This window comes from Sander vitreus, chromosome 6, assembly GCF_031162955.1.
Source record: "Sander vitreus isolate 19-12246 chromosome 6, sanVit1, whole genome shotgun sequence".
Lineage (NCBI taxonomy): Eukaryota > Metazoa > Chordata > Actinopteri > Perciformes > Percidae > Sander > Sander vitreus.
Genome location: NC_135860.1, coordinates 12,538,904 through 12,551,898, shown reverse-complemented (window position 1 = coordinate 12,551,898; position 12,995 = coordinate 12,538,904). Strand labels below are relative to the sequence as shown.

The following is a 12,995-nucleotide window of genomic DNA, read 5'->3' as shown; positions in this document are numbered from 1 at the left end:
TTCATGTCTTCAGCTGTCCTATATAAATGAGGGCCTAAAATTCCCAAAAAATTATCTTTAAAAAAAATAAAAAGAGAGTTAAATGCTGCAGTTAACAAACAGAGTGATGAGGCTTTGGGAAATCCCTTCTATTACAGTAAAAACTTTGTAAGTGTGAGAACTTTTTTGTGTTATTACTTGATTAGTGATGACCAGCTAATCTACATTTGTGTGAATATCTTTCCCCAAACACTTATTTTTATTCACTGCCAGTGTCTCTGTTTTTATTCAAACAGTCTCCACTTCAGAAACATCCTCATCTAAAACTGAGTTGACACTTTCATGGCAGCTTATTTTCATCTTGGCACATTCACCATTTAGATGTCATGTGCTCTTCTCACCATCTTCGTTATTTTTTCACAAAAACCAGGCCACACCACGTGACTTTGTGTCAACTGTGAAACGGGGCCTACATATGACGAGGCAGTATCATAAAGGGACTGCCTCTGTGGCCCCAGTGTGGCTTTTGGCACTACTCAAACAGAGTACAGGAATGACTGGAAGAGAGATGACTGAGCATTCAAATCACTCTGAACTGACTTAGAGCAAACCTGGTCATCCTTATCTTGAGGTTTTGGTATTAGGCTGCTTGACCGAAAGAATTAGTATGATTTGAACTTGCCAGGAACATGTTGAGGTTGTTGTGATGAAATAAATGGATAATAAACTAAATGTATTTTTTACTTGGCTTGAAACTACATGCACAAATAAATCTCTCCTCACAGGCTGTATTAATCTCACCAGTATTTGCACATGCACATAAGAAAAGACTACTTAAATGTCTGTATGCAACATCTGCTGTAATTTTACTATTTCTCTGCATGGAACCTAAGAGAGAGAAAGAGAAAGGGGGGGGAGGAAGAGTAGAGAGCTGAAGACACTTTTTTTTTTGCTCACTGAAAAAGGAAGGATGTGGGCTTTCTGAGGAACTACTTCTCTTGCTCTGCTGACTGAGCTCTTTCATGAACTGTACCAGCAAAGTCACGTGAGGTTACAGTCTGCTGGCCCGCTGAATCACATACCAGCCTATAGTATAATTATGGTGACTGTAATTACAGTGAATTAAGTTATTCTTACTTCATTGTCTGCACTTACTCTATACAGGAATGGACCTACAATAAAGGTGATTTAACCTTTATTTGATCCTCTTAATAGCTTTAATTTGAGGATTTCATGTTTTTTTTAAAGACATATTAATTGATTAGAAATGCATACAGTTATCATATAAATCTATAAAATGTCTTTTTGAGTGTCCATTAAGTTCCCCTGACTGAATACCTTAAAATGTACTCAATTTGACAATTAAAGGTACATATTCAAGTTGCTCCTCTGCAATAACATAAAGTCTCAACATCTGACCCAATGCATTACATTAACATCACATTTGTTTTTATTATTATCATCTCTGCACATTGCACATATTCTTTATACCTTAAACATCTGCACATTCTTTGGTCATTATAATATATATATATATATACTGTACTTTTATTTTCATTTAATAATGTTGTGATGGATGTGTGCGAGCGGCCATGCACCAGTGTCTATCTTCTATGTTTTGAGATATAATCCTCTGACAGTGATTCGCCTGCAGACTCTCCTGTGTGCATTACAGGTTTTGGTATTTTTTTCCTGCAGATCGGCTATTTCTTGCCAGCTCTGCCTCACTCACAATTCCTTGAAATGGTCTCGTGACGCAGCTATTTCCCGTTTAGTCCGCCTACGCTGGTGCTTAGCCGAAAGGGGCAATGGCACAGTCGCTCAACCTTCGGTAAAAGCAAATATACATAGTTATATTGAATTAAATCTACATTAATGTCGATATATGGACCTGAAGTAAAAGAGGTATCGCTCGGTGTGACAGTAGTTGTCCAGGTAAGTGGCGGTTATATAGCTCTGCATGTGAGTCTGTGGGAAGGGGAGATTCATATCAGACTTGGGGCAGTGGTAGGCGTAAACCGAAACCATGAGACAAGAAAGAAAAACAGTAAAATACTGATTTAGTTCGTATACCTCAACGTTTTCTGTAAACACGTAAGTCGTCAGGTGGAGTTTTGAAGGTTTTAAAGTTAAACATTCAAGTTAAATCTTAGCGTTTCAGTGCGACAAGGAAGTGAGGGCGAAGCTAAACAAGACAAACAAGTGGCGAAGAAATATGCAAGAGTCGTTTTTTAAATTTGCTGTAGACCAATTAATTGTTTATTTCTTCTCGAGCTACATATTCCGTAAAATATAATAAATTAAAATGCATTTTTCTTTAATGTGTGTTGAATCCCCTTCAATTACTTACAAAGGGTTATTTATGGCAGAGGAGAATCCATGTCTATTTAACCTTTTTAGAGACAACCTTAAATGACCCATTTCAATGAAAGAATATGCAAAGAGTTTGCCTTTAATCTCAAATTCGTTACATCTCAGTATAAGGGCAATATGATATTTAGCAAAAAAATAAAATACAGTGGCTTTTACTTTTTATCCAAATATCAAGTAAATCAACAGTTTCTTGTTTACCTCTAGCTGATCTTGCAGGTAGTTTTGTGCTGCTTATGTGTTGAGAAAACCACCTCTGAAACTTCAGCCCCCTCCCCAATGTAATATAATATAACTCTAATTAATCCGCAGATCTGTCAACTGTTTTCATTTGGACTTTGTTAGAAAGTGGTTCCAAGAAAAACTTGTCCATCGCAAAGTGTATGTATGATCCTGATTAATAATCAACACCTCAAGTTAAATTCCATTGACCTCCATTTTGTTGTGTTGGCAGCAACAACAACAGCTAAATCTAAAGCTAACGACAGGTTAGATACCATGAATTCGGAAACGCATCATTTGTAATTTGGGTGAATTGACCCTTTAACGTAATCAGGCTGAGGGTCATGAGTTATTTAATGCTGTTTGGATAGATTTAATTTTAAACAACTTAAATTATGGACAAAAGACTTTTATTTACTCACCAGAAAACATTATTGATTTATGGAAATATATTGAGAAAACTGCTGTTCTTCTAAAATATAACCTGAGTCAGCGCCTGAGTAAAGGCCACGTCAAATCAGAGGATTTTAACTTCTTTACACTGGTCATTTTAGGACATCTCAGACTCATTCTGTCAAGCTCAGCCGTGCATCAACTTTTATCAGATATAAAGCTATATATTTTCAGCCACAGGTGTACTCAAGGCTCAATTAGCTACTAACTGGCCCCAGGGCCCTGGCATTTGTTTATTTAAAACTTTAGGAATATGCACCAAAGCACAATATCAACTGAAATGTTAAAGGCACTAAAGTGGGTCCTGCTTTATCTTTGAGTACTTTGTGTTTAGGCAAAATACCACATGAATTAGCAAACCTGGGGTCAGGCAGTGAAGTGGAGAATGGGAGGACTATGGTGTTATGGGGCCAATATTGGAGCCCAGTATTTCATTTTTGCCCCGTGACCCCCTAACAGGGTTTTCTGAACATTATGGTATTTAGGTTTATATTTCAAAAGAAAGTTGATAAAGCTTCATGAATAAGATACAGTGCATTAGTTTTGTATAAACAGCAGTCAGTAACACTCTAATCATGAATGCTTGTGTGCATGTTATGCATTAATGTCAAAGTACAGCTAAGCCTCATGGGAATTGGTAACCTGCCATGACCTGCTTTGTACAACAAACTGTGGCCTGTTGGTGGTGCTAGATGAAAGTATCATCATAGGCCCATGATTGTTTATACAGCATTTTTTGGTGGCAAATTAAAACAACAACATTATACTAAGTCTTAGTTGTTTTTACCTATGATATTATACATATGAATTAATCTTGATTTCATTGTACATTTAGGGCATTCATTCGTAGTGTGTGGGCCCAGAGCTTATTGTCTGTCCATCATTTAGCAAAAGATGGACTCAGCAATAGATTGCACAATGCCTTTAAATTATGTCACTATTACCATGGCTGTTAGAGATGTTTGACACATTGTTTTCCTTGCAGGTGGCCTCCGATGGATTGAGCTAAACCTGTAAGATATGGAGGGAGCTGGACACAGAGGAAGATGGGACATAAAATCCCCTGTTGGTACAATACTGCTCCTTATGGTGAGAAAAACATGAAGTGATACACTAAATATTGTACTTTGAAATTGCATGAATTCATGAAAAACTGTCTTGTTTTGTTGCATTCATTGCATATTCTATGTTACAGTGCATGTTCATCCCCACTCTGACATTGTTCCAACCTTCAGAGGAGCAGAGGTGTCCAATTGGTGACTATATCACTGAAAAGGGAATTTGTTGCAACAAATGCTTACCAGGTACTGTATGGCCTCCTGCACACCGCACATAATTCACAGTAGCATTCTTATTTATGGAAATATCACACAGGCCGACTTTTTCTTCTTTGATTAAATCCATTCTGCAAATGTTAACTGTGTTTACATGTGATGTTCATGTTTTCCAGGTTTTAAGCTTGTAGAAATGTGTCATGCTATGGGTCAGAGAAGTAACTGCACAACATGTCCTGATGGCCAATACACAGACGAGCTGAACTACTCCCCCAACTGCAGAAGTTGCAGACGCTGCAAAGGTGGAACAACATTACTTTTTTCTAAATCAGTTTCACCTCTTTGATTTTTGTTGTGTTGTATCAGGTTATGGTCTTCTTTGTTCACTGTTTCTCCCTTTTAAACTCTTCCTCAGCAGCAAAGCATGAAGAGGAGGTATCATCATGTCAATCAAACAAAAACACGATTTGTAAATGTGAGGATGGTTATTACAAGTCTAACATTGACTCAGAAACATACGAGTGTCTGAGATGTTCACAGTGTAGACAGGATGAAAAGGAAAAACAGACATGTAAGTCTTCTTACAGATCTGGCAATGTTATGAACTGTACTAATACTCAGTTATGTCTATGTGAAATCCTTTTCTTTATTAATTCTGTGGCTCATATTCTTGTGCACAGGTACACCAGATAACAACACTGTGTGTCAATGTAAAGAGAACTACTACAGAGTCAAGGACAAGTGTGAGCCATGCAAGAAGTGAGTATACTAATGTATATGAGCTTTTGGTACACACATTGTTCCCATCCTGCTCTTTGGCATTGTTTTAATTTAAAGTTGTTAATGGGGAAGTTGGTTTGTTGAATTGAAACTTGCAGCGCACTTCCGACTTTGTTAAATCTTTCCATTTGTTGGCAACAAAAGAGAGAAGTTACGAGACACTAAAACTGGATTGCTGACATTTTAACATTTACTAAACAAGTGGCCATTTGCTAAATGTACTGCTTGGTTTACTGAGAGAGGACCCTTAAAATATCTGGATGAAAACAATAGATATTGATCAATCTTTTGGATACATTGTGTCTAAAAGATTGTTGTTAATTTGAAACAGTGGTTGAAATCTACACTAACATTAGTCTCGCTTTGCCAGACCTTCTTCCACAGCACCGCGGAGGAAGGTCTGGCTAGCCCACAAAGCATTCTGGGATGGGAGAAAAACGTGCTCTGGTTTATTGGTATTTCTTTAAACCAATCACAATCGTCATGGGTGGTACTAAGCACCAGGAAAAACCATGGTGCTGCTCCAAAATAGCCTCGGGAAGGAACTTGTTTTGGTGGAACGTAAATGTTCAAAAGTTGTTTTAGTTGTGCAACAGAAAACTCAGATTGGACAGCCAGTCTAGCTAGCTGTCTTGATTTACCTTGCAGAGATCTGAGGAGCAGTTAACCATAGTCCTCATAAATCGACCGGAATTTAAAATTCCAACACAAACAAAACGGAAGATAACGGACTGGCTGAACGGCTGAAAAGAGTGACGGCAACGAAGCAATCCCGGAAGTGGAACGTCGTGGATATAGACTACACAAACATAAACAATGTTGTGAAGAGGTTACATTTGGCCAAGGTCTTCCTGGTTAGACAAAAAAAAGAATCATTAGTAAAAAATATACATGGGGCATCCAATCAGCTCTTGTCAGGGTAGGGCTCAAACATCTCTTAATTTCAGTGAGGAATGTGTCCAGTTATTTATTGAGTGGTTTATTGTTAAGTGGGTGGACAGGCAGATATTTGTCACAGATTAAAGAGGAAAAAGAAGGGGAGCCCAGAGGAACCTACAGCCCATAATCCTTAGCTGCATTCTTAAGGTAGCCATTAGTAGTAACTGTGACAGATGAAGAGAGATGAAGCATTATCTTTCTTTCTATTAGTACCATTTTCAACAACATGCAGTTGTTTGCTTGCTGAAGTTAAAAACGGCCTTTGTGTTAATTACTTCCTCTTAAGATGTGTTACTTCCACCTTAATTTGTGAAACACCCTCTCTTTGCTTCACAGTTGTACCGATGAGTGCAAACTTCAATGTTCACCTCCTACTTGGACTACAAAAGGTGAGCACTTGTGATAGGGATATGACCATCAGGCCAGCTTTTATATCCATCCATCCATCCATCTTCGTCCGCTTATCCGGGGTCGGGTCGCGGGGGTAGCAGCTCCAGCAGGGGACCCCAGACTTCCCTTTCCCGAGCCACATTAACCAGCTCCGACTGGGGGATCCCGAGGCGTTCCCAGGCCAGGTTGGAGATATAATCCCTCCACCTAGTACTGGGTCTTCCCCGGGGCCTCCTCCCAGCTGGACGTGCCTGGAACACCTCCCTAGGGAGGCGCCCAGGGGGCATCCTTACCAGATGCCCGAACCACCTCAACTGGCTCCTTTCGACGTGAAGGAGCAGCGGCTCTACTCCGAGCTCCTCACGGATAACTGAGCTTCTCACCCTATCTCTAAGGGAGACGCCAGCTACCCTCCTGAGGAAACCCATTTCGGCCGCTTGTACCCTGGATCTTGTTCTTTCGGTCATGACCCAGCCTTCATGACCATAGGTGAGGGTAGGAACAAAAACTGACCGGTAGATTGAGAGCTTTGCCTTCTGGCTCAGCTCTCTTTTCGTCACAACGGTGCGATAAATTGAATGTAATACCGCACCCGCTGTGCCGATTCTCCGACCAATCTCCCGCTCCATTGTCCCCTCACTCGCGAACAAGACCCCAAGGTACTTGAACTCCTTCACTTGGGGTAAGGACTCATTCCCTACCTGGAGAAGGCACTCCATCGGTTTCCTGCTGAGAACCATGGCCTCCGATTTAGAGGTGCTGATCCTCATCCCAGCCGCTTCACACTCGGCTGCGAACCGATCCAGTGAGTGCTGAAGGTCACAGGCCGATGATGCCATCAGGACCACATCATCTGCAAAAAGCAGCGATGAGATCCCCAGCCCACCGAACTGCAACCCCTCTCCACCCCGACTACGCCTCGATATCCTGTCCATAAATACTACAAACAGGATTGGTGACAAAGCGCAGCCCTGGCGGAGGCCAACTCTCACCTGAAACGAGTCCGACTTACTGCCGAGAACCCGGACACAGCTCTCGCTTTGGTCGTACAGAGATTGGATGGCCCTGAGAAGGGACCCCCCTCACCCCGTACTCCCGCAGCACCTCCCACAGTATCTCCCGGGGGCACCCGGTCATACGCCTTCTCCAGATCCACAAAACACATGTAGACCGGTTGGGCATACTCCCAGGCTCCCTCCAGGATCCTTGCGAGAGTAAAGATCTGGTCCGTTGTTCCACGACCAGGACGGAATCCGCATTGTTCCTCTTCAACCTGAGGTTCGACTATCGACCGAACCCTCCTTTCCAGCACCTTGGAGTAGACTTTACCGGGGAGGCTGAGAAGTGTGATACCCCTGTAATTGGCACACACCCTCTGGTCCCCCCTTTTTTAAAAAGGGGAACCACCACCCCGGTCTGCCACTCCTTAGGCACCGTCCCAGACTTCCACGCAATGTTGAAGAGGCGTGTCAACCAAGACAACCCCTCCACACCCAGAGCTTTAAGCATTTCTGGACGGATCTCATCAATTCCTGGGGCTTTGCCACTGTGGAGTTGTTTAACTACCTCAGCAACCTCCACCAGGGAAATTGACGACAATCCCCCCCCATCATCCTCCAGCTCTGCCTCTACCATAGAGGGCGTATTAGTCGGATTTAGGAGTTCCTCAAAGTGCTCCTTCCACCGCCCTATTACCTCCTCAGTTGAGGTCAACAGCGTCCCATCCTTACTGTACACAGCTTGGATGGTTCCCCGCTTCCCCCCTCCTGAGGTGGCGAACGGTTTTCCAGAAGCACCTTGGTGCCGACCGAAAGTCCTTCTCCATGTCTTCTCCGAACTTCTCCCACACCCGCTGCTTTGCCTCTTTCACGGCAGAGGCTGCAGCCCTTCGGGCCCTTCGGTACCTTGCAACTGCCTCCGGAGTCCTCTGGGATAACATATCCCGGAAAGACTCCTTCTTCAGTCGGACGGCTTCCCTGACCACCGGTGTCCACCACGGTGTTCGTGGGTTACCGCCCCTTGAGGCACCTAAGACCCTAAGACCACAGCTCCTCACCGCAGCTTCAGCAATGGAAACTTTGAACATTGTCCACTCGGGTTCAATGCCCCCCAGCCTCCACAGGGATGCACGAAAAGCTCCGCCGGAGGTGTGAGTTGAAAGTCTGTCGGACAGGGGCCTCCTCCAGACGTTCCCAATTTACCCGCACTACCCGTTTGGGCTTACCAGGTCTGTCCAGAGTCTTCCCCCCACCCCCTGACCCAACTCACCACCAGATGGTGATCGGTTGACAGCTCCGCCCCTCTCTTCACCCGAGTGTCCAAAACATACGGCCTCAGATCAGATGAAACGATTATAAAATCGATCATTGACCTTTGGCCTAGGGTGCTCTGGTACCAAGTACACTTATGAGCATCCCTATGTTCGAACATGGTGTTCGTTATAGACAATCCATGACTAGCACAGAAGTCCAACAACAAACAACCACTCTGGTTTAGATCAGGGAGGCCGTTCCTCCCAATCACGCCTCTCCATGTGTCTCCATCATTGCCCACGTGCGCGTTGAAGTCCCCCCAGCAGAACTATGGAGTCCCCGACTGGAGCCCCATGCAGGACTCCACTCAAGGTCTCCAAGAAGGCCGAATACTCCGAACTCTTGTTTGGTGCATATGCACAAACAACAGTCAGAGTTTTCCCCCCCACAACCCGCAGGCGTAGGGAGGCGACCCTCTCGTCCACCGGGTTAAACTCCAACGTAGCGGCGCTCAGCCGGGGGGGCTTGTGAGTATCCCCACACCCGCCCGGCGCCTCACACCCTGGGCAACTCCGGAGAAGAAAAGAGTCCAACCCCTATCCAGGAGTATGGTTCCAGAACCGAGACTGTGCGTAGAGGTAAGCCCCACCAGATCTAACCGGTAGCGCTCCACCTCCCGCACAAGTTCCGGCTCCTTCCCCCCACAGAGAGGTGACATTCCACGTCCCCAGAGCCAGCGTCTGCTGCCCAGGGTCTGGTCCGTCGAGGCCCCTGACCTTCACTGCCACCCATATGGCAGCGCACCCAACCCCAGCGGTTCCTCCCACAGGTGGTGGGCCCATGGGATGGAGAGATAGGTGCCACGTAGCTTTTTCGGGCTGTGCCCGACCGGGCTCCGTGGCAAACCCGGCCACCAGACGCTCGCTGACGAGCCCTCCATCTGGGCCTGGCTCCAGACGGGGGCCCCGGGCTTCCTCCGGGCAGGGTCACTCCATCTCTACCTCGGTCACTCATAGGGTTTTTGAACCATTCTTTGTCTGGCCCCTCACCTGAGACCACTTTGCCTTGGGAGACCCTACCAGGAGCACAAAGCTCCAGACAACACAGCCCTCAGGTTCATAGGGACACACAAACCTCTCCACCACGATAAGGTGATGGTCCCCGGAGAGGCAGCTTTTATATGAAAGAGTTAATAAACCATGAATTAAGATCTGGTATTATTCTGTGGTTTACATATGATGTGTATTTTTTTTAATTATTAATTTTAGTTTCAAATTTATTTTGATCAATAAAATATGAAATATGTTTATAAAACATGTCCTGTTTTAGCCAAATTCTATAAGATATATATCAAGCTATTTGTGTGTGTAAATACCTTGAATTACCCATTTAACAAAAAAATGTCCCTAACGTTAAACCAAACCTACACCCTTGCCGTTGGTAAGCAGTAATATTAGTTATACAATGATTTTATATCTGGGAGACGTTATACATTAATAAACTAAAAGTGGGAGTGTTGCAACAGTGCATTAGCCTCGCACAAAGCTGTTGATGCTTTTTTGGGGAGTTTCAGTCGGCACCATCAGACCTGTAGCAACTCCTTATCTAGCCACATTAGCTATGAAGCTAATAGTATTATAATAGCCAAAATCGTAGCAAAAAGTAAAATAAACACAATTTAGTTATTCATTTTTAATTGGTCAGTCCATCCATCCATTTGCTGGCACTTATCCGGGTCGTGTTAATTTGAGTTTACTGGTTTTCAGTCATACTTTCATAAAAGTATGGTGTCACGAAAGTATGTAGAAATGTGTAATTTAAGAGATTTTAAAGTCTTGGAAGTCTTGAATTTAACTTTGTGAACCCTGCAGAAACCCTGTATATTCCTGCTTAGCATCAAAGATGTGATTAGAACAATTTTGTGAGTTGGTTAGGTATTCAGCTGTAGTGTTTTTTAGATGTGGGTTCTTTGTTAGGTTTTATAGCAAAATAATTAGACATTGCTTTTTTAACTCATGTTTTGTTCCCTATGTGTCCCTTCGGATCCTTATGAAGCTCCTCTGCCTGAAGGTGGATATCTTATCAAGATAATTGCTGGAGTTGCAGTTATGGCTGTGATATTGCTGGTGCTGTTGATTCTCATCACCTACATTGTTACAAAACGGACTATCAAAAAGAAGTTGCTGAAACCGTACTGTCAACCAGCTGACGTCTCTGTGGACTCATGCGAGGTACACTGATCTAACTGTCGGTGGTTACTTTTCTCTGCCAGATGTGTACCTCTACGGTCAATAACATTTAATCTGCCCTTGTTCTCATAGCGAGCCCTGTTCCACATCGAGGAACCTTCAGACAACATGACTGTCAAGGCTGTTCCCCAAAGTCCTGTGAGTGAACAGGAGCAATACAATCTGCCTGACTGTGTCCCCCTGGAAGTCAAGAGTGAGTGTATTTGATACTGGGCATAGCAGCACATGCTCCTGACCAACAGTCCAGTGTATTTTGGCTCAAACATACAGAACACTATTGTATTAACTCTTATCTCTTCTCCTCAACACCCCCCTCCCTTCTCCTGACTCCCTTCTGCAGTCCCTGACCTGATCTACACAGTGCTGGATCTGGTTCCTGTGCTGCAGGTAAAGCAGCTGGTGCGTTCTCTCGGTGTGAAGGATACAGAGATTGAACAAGCAGAACTGGATCACCGATCCTGCCGCGAGGCTCACTACCAGATGCTGAGAGTGTGGGCTGAGAGAGGGTCACGTACAGGTGGAGGAGGACGAGGTAGAATGCTGCACTCCCCCTTGTTGCAGGAGTTGTTGGAGGAACTGAGAAAGATGCACCTGGGACGGGCAGCCGAGGAGCTGGAGACAAAGTATGGCATTCAGTAGTTCTGCAACACGTGCCAAGTGGAACAAGAAGCACATGAAACCAAGTATTGTTCTCTTTAGAGAGTCACTCACAGGCCGCCTCAAAGCATGACACGGTGCTATAGCCAGCAGTTTTATTTCACAGAAAACACTGTGCACTCTCCTTCTCGTCCTGCCAAACACTTGCTGAAAAGATGGTCAAACTACTGAGAGCGACAGATCAAATGGTTCATAGAGGCAGAGTCCCATGTATATGTAAATGTTTTTTTTTTTTTAAAGGAATAATAAGACATTTTAGGAATTAGCCTATTGTCTTTGTTGTACAGTTAGATGAGACGACCGGCAAGAAAGGGAATAAGTATTTTTTCTTTAGTATCACTATACTGTACAGTATATCTTTAGAAATGTTGGGGAATATTTTATGATTTCATACTGGACTTATTACTTTTTATTATACAACATGCATTCATGATTTGAGTGTTTTCGACTGCATTTTGTACTAAATAGTATCTATCATATGTAGTTAAGGCCAATTAAGCTAATATATTTCTGTTATTGTCATCAGTCACCATTAAAAGATATGTTAAAACATTCCAAACATTAGTTTTTTTTAGCACAGGGAAGTAACTATTCATCCGTGCCATTAAAGTTAACTGGTAATGTTTTAATAGTAGTTCCTGGTTACATTGTTAAAACAGTTCTAGTTATCTATATTTAAATGTTATGGGACAGCACGGTGACTCAATGGTTGGCACTGCTGGCTCACAGCCAGTAGGCACTGCTGAGTACTGGATCACCGGTCCTTGCAGGGCCTTTCTGAGTGGAGTCTCCCCGGGTTTGCGTGGGTTTTCTCTCCAAGTGCTCCGGTTTCCCCCACCATAAAGACATGGGTGCTAGGTAACTCCTGCCAGTGCCCTTATCATTAAGGGCTAATTAGTTTGGATGGGTTAAATGCAGAGGATGCATTCCTAAAATGTGTAATGTACTTGGAAAATAAAGAAAATAGTATTCTATAATATTAGAGAACGAACAATACCAAAGCCAGGGAATTTTGCAGTTCCTATTAGACCAGACCCCTGCTACTTCGTTGACAGGCTTTTCACAGCCTCATTAACGTTCTTTTGAACCCCATCATACCAGCATTATTCATTACTGTCAGAGAAAACGGGACACGCCTTGTTTCAGTCTGCCTCAGCCAAGTGAACTTTTATAATTCCAGTCTTGGCCTGCAGATTCAGTGATGAATCAGTCACTCTCAGACAGACTGAGGACGTGTCATTCCACAGCACCTTTATCCTACACTGAATTGTATAGCCAAACAGAACAATTTATTCACTGTGCAATCCATGTTGAGCAGTATATAACATATTTTGTGCTAATATCTGAACTTTAAATAAATCTATCTTTGTATCTTAATCTGAATTGTGCCATACATGTGCTGCCATTAACAGGCTGAGAGTGAATGTTTG

At 43.3% G+C, this 12,995-nt stretch overlaps 1 protein-coding gene across 3 annotated transcripts; it reads left to right on the top strand.

Moving 5' to 3' along the window:
- Window positions 1-1,709: 1,709 nt before the first annotated feature.
- Window positions 1,710-12,942, top strand: tnfrsf1a (tumor necrosis factor receptor superfamily, member 1a). Of its 3 annotated transcripts, none has more exons than XM_078252639.1 (10): window positions 1,711-1,914; window positions 4,010-4,113; window positions 4,220-4,328; window positions 4,475-4,600; window positions 4,717-4,869; window positions 4,979-5,057; window positions 6,354-6,406; window positions 10,715-10,890; window positions 10,981-11,101; window positions 11,249-12,942. In XM_078252639.1, the coding sequence occupies exons 2-10, from the start codon at window positions 4,045-4,047 to the stop codon at window positions 11,545-11,547; spliced, it is 1,185 nt and encodes a 394-aa protein (XP_078108765.1). In that variant the 5' UTR covers window positions 1,711-1,914; window positions 4,010-4,044; the 3' UTR covers window positions 11,548-12,942. The 3 variants fall into 3 exon arrangements, with proteins under 3 accessions (XP_078108766.1, XP_078108765.1, XP_078108764.1); XM_078252638.1 differs by having other exon boundaries at window positions 4,714-4,869; XM_078252640.1 differs by lacking the exon at window positions 4,717-4,869 and having other exon boundaries at window positions 1,710-1,914.
- The last annotated feature ends 53 nt before the right edge of the window (window positions 12,943-12,995 follow it).